At 58.3% G+C, this 4,869-nt stretch overlaps 2 protein-coding genes across 2 annotated transcripts in view; one reads left to right on the forward strand and one right to left on the reverse strand.

Annotated features, from left to right (window-relative positions):
- TTC9B (tetratricopeptide repeat domain 9B) overlaps positions 1-2,010 on the forward strand; it is a 4,572-nt gene extending 2,562 nt beyond the window's left edge. Inside the window, exons 2-4 of the mRNA XM_004390869.1 lie at positions 6-60; positions 596-778; positions 1,901-2,010. Of these exons, the coding sequence (XP_004390926.1) occupies positions 6-60; positions 596-778; positions 1,901-2,010 (348 nt within the window). The remainder of the gene's footprint in view (positions 1-5; positions 61-595; positions 779-1,900) is intronic.
- Positions 2,011-2,521: 511 nt separating this feature from the next.
- Positions 2,522-4,869, reverse strand: part of MAP3K10 (mitogen-activated protein kinase kinase kinase 10) — a 20,935-nt gene continuing 18,587 nt past the window's right edge. Inside the window, exons 11-12 of the mRNA XM_012559852.2 lie at positions 4,525-4,865; positions 2,522-2,844 (exon numbers count right to left, since the gene is read on the reverse strand). Coding sequence (XP_012415306.2) covers positions 2,522-2,844; positions 4,525-4,865 — 664 coding nt within the window. The remainder of the gene's footprint in view (positions 2,845-4,524; positions 4,866-4,869) is intronic.

A 4,869-nucleotide genomic window follows, 5' to 3' on the forward strand; every position in this document is an offset into this window, starting at 1 on the left:
GCGAGGAGCAGCGGCGCCTGGTGGAGAACACGGAGGTGGAGTGTTATGACTGTCTCACCGGTACGGCGCCGTCGGGGGGCGTAGAGGGGGCAGGTGCGGAGGGGGCTGGGGGCTTGAAGGGGCCAGGGCTGTGGACTGTGTGGGGAGAGGGCTTGAGGGTGCAGGGGGTCACAGGAGTCTCCTGATGGAGGGGCTGGGTGCAGCAAATGAGCTGCAGGCTGGGTCTTCAGGACCCACGTCCTCTGAGTCACTCTTTCCTCCGCTGCCACCCGCAAATCTAAGGTGAGAAAAGCCTACCCTGGGTGAGTCATTCACGGCTCCGTCAGTCACCTCTGCGCTTAACACTCGCGGCGCCCGAAACCGCTCAGCTAGTGGCCTGAGCGCGCTTGGCCGTGTTTTTGGCGCCCTCTGGCGGCGGAGCAGATTGAGACTATTCTGATTGGTCAGCAGATTGGCGCCCTCTGCTGGTCTGAGCAAGCCCTTGGGCCGGGCGTAGGGTAGGGGTTCCCTGCAGGATAGGAGCCAGGCTCCTCGAGTTCAGGCAGAGTTTGGGGATGCCAATAGACTCTGAGAGTCCTGGCCGGTGTCCCCGCAGCTTGCCTGCTGCAGTCGGAGCTGGTGAACTATGAGCGCGTGCGCGAATACTGTCTCAAGGTGCTGGAGAAGCAGCAGGGCAACTTCAAGGCCACCTACCGCGCTGGCATTGCCTTCTACCACCTGGGTGACTACCCACGCGCGCTGCGCTACCTGCAGGAGGCCCGCAGCCGAGAGCCCACAGGTGAGGGGCGGGGCGAGGGCGGGGCTGAGGGATGGGTTCAGGCAGGGAAAGGAGCCAGAGCAGAGAGTACAAGGACGAGGACTCTCTCTGGAGGGGGGTAATAATAGTACCTTGCTATTACTACAGTAGATGAGGATTAAATGAAATACTGATAGTAGTAATGTATCTCAAACATGTAGCCCAGTGCCTGATAGTAGGTACTTAATAAAGTATGGGGGCGGGGGGATGAGGGCAGTGAAGCAGAAGCGTCCTGACACAGAACTTCTTCGAGAAAGTGCTGAACCACCCAGCCAGCTTCCCATCTGCATCCACCTACTCACCGCCATTCGTTCATCCATCCATCCCTCCACCAGCCTGTCCGCTCACCAGCGTTCTCCTAACCCTAACCCGGCCACCCTCATCCATTCAGTCCCTGACCCAGCCACCATGCCTACCATTTGCCTGCCCAGCCAGTTACCTGTCCACCCACGTGACCTCCTCTCCATTCACTGTCCCCGTTCACTTGCTCACTCACTGTTCCATTTGCACTCACGTTCACCCAGCCACCACTGGTGGGCACTTGCTGGTGGCAGACCCCAGGGAGGCAATGCCAGGAATTTGGGGGTGGGGAGGCGGAGCCTGTTCCTGCCTTCTGGGAGATCACAGGCAGTGCGTGTGTGTGTGTGTGTGTGTGTGTGTGTGTGTGTGTGTGTGTGTGTGTGTGTGTGTCTGTGTGCGCAGGCAGATAAACACAATACTCGAGTTTGTAGGAGCAAAAAAGCAGGGTATGTCTTCCAGTTCTGTGGTTTAGAGAGAGCAGGTTCTTGCAGGTGTAGAGGAGGACGGGTGGACGTGTGTGTGTGACAGGAGGCATTCCTGGCGAGGGTGGAGCGAGGGCAAAGGCATGGCGGTGTGGAGCGTCTGCTCTGCTCACTGTGGCTGGGCTTCCCGGCAGGGGCTCTGGTGACACAGATTGTGTGAGGCACGGTGTACAGAGGGAGAAGGGGTGTGAGGTTGGAGGCCAGGTGGAGGGAGGGCTCTGGGGAGTCACTGAAGCCTGGGGACAGTGGGGTGTGAGCGGAGGTGGTGCAGATGTCACTTGCTACCCCAGGACACCAGATAACCCATCAACCTCCCCTGCAGACACCAATGTCCTCCGCTACATCCAGCTGACTCAGCTGAAGATGAACCGGTGCGGCCTCCAGCGGGAAGACAGTGGGGCTGGGGCCCGGACTCGGGATGTGACTGGCTGAGGCCACCCCGGGGGAACCGTCCCTATCCCCACCCCCACCTCACGTTACTGCCCCCACCCGTGTTCCATGGTAAAGCACTCGTCACTGGTGACCATAACGTTTTTGTGTGGTGTCCTTGTGGGGGCCAGGGAGGGCACATGGGCCTGAGCCTCAGACACTCAGAGAGGCCGATGGAAGGAGAGTGGGCTGGGGGATGCCCATTGGGAATAACCCAGCATCAGGGCTTGGGCTGGGGACAGACACACAGCCAAGTGCAGTAGGGGGCAGGGGTCACCTTTAATGCTGCATTTTGTGCCAAATTCCCATGATGCCCTGTCCCTGAGTATCCCTGCCCACCCTTCCCCCCCTTGCTGCAGGTACAAAGGAATAAATTAAGTGGCCCCCTCCCCCCTTCCCCAATAAATAGAATGAGTATCTTGCCCAGGGCCTCCCCAGCCTGTGGCGTGGTGGGCTGGGGCGGGGCCTGGGGCGCTACATTCATGGCTGCCCAGCAGGGCATGGCGGGCAGGCCTCAGTGGGCGCCATGGCTCCCACACAGGGGCACGGTGCTGTCCTGGCTCTGCCCCTCCATGTCCATGTCGAGCAGTGTGGGCCGCATGCCAGGGGGCCCAGGGCTCTCTGGAGTGTCTGGCCTGCTGGGAGGTGAGATGCTGAGCGTCCGGCCAAAGGAGACCAGTTTCCACGGGTCCAGGCGGGGGCGGCTGGCGGCCGGCCGGGGGCGCGGGGCAAAGGTCAGGGTGGTGGGGCGGCCGGGGAACTCAGGGGGCCGGCGGCGGGTCGGGAACAAAGCCTGGGGGTCAGGCAGGCGGGGGAAGTCCAGGGGGTCTCGAGGGCCTGGGAAGAGAGAATCAAATGAGGTGAGGGGGGCGGGGGTGGGCAGAGGCGTCACATGAAGATCAGGATTTGGGGTTTCTCTGGAAAGATCCGCTGATCTTGCTGGGCCTGCTTTCCAGCAAGGCAACAGCCATCTGGAGCCTATCAGTGGTGGGGCCTTTAGCTAAGCCCCGACCACTCCCAATGGCTCACTCATCTAGGTGTGACTCTGGGCAAGTTCCTTAACCTTTCGGAGCCTGTTTTCTTGTTGCCCCTTTAGCTAAAGCTCTCATCGCTCCCGACTGTCTCACACTAGGCTAGTTCACACATATATACCTACAGTCTATACACCAAGGTACAGATACCAAGGTATACCATATATATATACCTCAGGCATGGCACTGTCTCTGTAGGGGGATAATAATAGCACCTTACTGCAAAGGTAAGGATTAAACAACAATAATAACGCATCTAAGACACGTAGCACAGTGTCCGATAGTAGGTACTTAGTAAATCTTATCTATTATCATCTGTGTTGCTGTTAATAAGTGTAAAGCAGGGCTTCAAACCCATTCTTCTGGTTAAGTCATGGCGGAGGAAGCAACACTGGAACGGACTTGAAGTTTCAGAATTTGGGTGAACTGGAATGGGAAAAATTACAGGTCAAGGCCCTGCTAGAAACTTAATCTCCCTCTTAGAAAACAAGGGCAGCGTTCGTGTTGCATAGCAACCAAATCTCTTGCCCGTTGGATTTTGAGCAGAGGCACGAACAGTGGTGGCCCACTCACAGATGGCCGCTGACGGGGCCTCTTTGAATGTGTGTCACTCTCCCCAGTCTGGCCAATAATCCAATCACATGCGTTAGGCTCCTCAAAGGGCTCACTATGCCATTTCCGAGTCTCGCATACCAGGGCTTCAACCTGTAATTTTTCCAGTTCCATTTACGTTCCGGATCACCCAGACGTAAAAACTGAGGTCTGTTCTGGTTTTGGAGCCCTGGTGGCACAGTGGTTAAGAGCTCAGCTGCTAACCAAAAGGTCAGCAGTCTGAATCCAGCAGCCAGACCTTGGAAACCCTATGGGGGCAGTTCTGCCCTGTCCTGTAGGGTTGCTATGAGTCCGAATCAACTTGAAGGCAAGGGGTTTGGCTTGCCTGTTTTTGGTTCTGGTTTCACTTCCTCAGCCATGACTGAACCAGTATGAACCAGTTAGAAGCCCCGATGTAAAGTATATAGAACAGCACTTATTAGCACATCATGGGTGTTACGTGTTAGCTGTAGTGATTATGGAGTCCCCCGGTGGTGCAAATGGTAAATGTGCTCAACTGCTAATGAAAAGGTTGGAGGTCGGAGTTCACTCAGAGGTGCCTCAGAAGAAAGGCCTGGTAATCTACTTCTGAAAAATAAGCATTGAAAACCCTGTGGAGCACAATTCTACTCTGACACAAAAGGCATTGCCAGGAGCCCCACTCAACAGCTACTGGCTTGTAGTGACTCTCGCTGCTGTTGTTCACGTCACCTGACTGTAGACATTCGCCTTTGCTACCTAGATCTCAGTCACAGGGGACCCACAATGCTGCCAGCAGTGAGGGGCACGGGGGCACAGGGGCTCTCCCCTCCCCATGCCAAGCAGGAGGCCACCTGGCACCAGGTGGTTGGAGGCTAGGTTGGGACACTGGACCTGGGTGGGCCGCCTCACTCACCAGGGCCGTTGCCCGCAGCCTCAGGCGCCCCCCGCTGTCCCAGCGCCCCGTCCGATGGCGTCCGCCGGTGCCCACGGCTCACGGCGCGTGCGGCCGTGACGTGGGTGGGCGTGAGCGATTGGCGTGGGTCCTTCTTGAAGCTCTCCAGCTCCAGGTCCACCAGAGGGTTGGTGTTGGGTGAGGGTGTGGGCGTGGGCGTGGGCGCAGGGGGGGAGGGCGGCGGGGAGGGCGCGCCCGGCGCAGCCTCGTCGCTGTCGGAGCGCAGCAGCGAACGCGTGGAGTTGCAGTCGGACACGGACGACAGTGACACGAGGGTGGCCGAAGGCGCCAGGCCCGGGCCAGGCC

Source organism: Trichechus manatus, unplaced genomic scaffold, assembly GCF_000243295.1.
Source record: "Trichechus manatus latirostris isolate Lorelei unplaced genomic scaffold, TriManLat1.0 scaffold00338, whole genome shotgun sequence".
Classification (NCBI taxonomy): domain Eukaryota; kingdom Metazoa; phylum Chordata; class Mammalia; order Sirenia; family Trichechidae; genus Trichechus; species Trichechus manatus.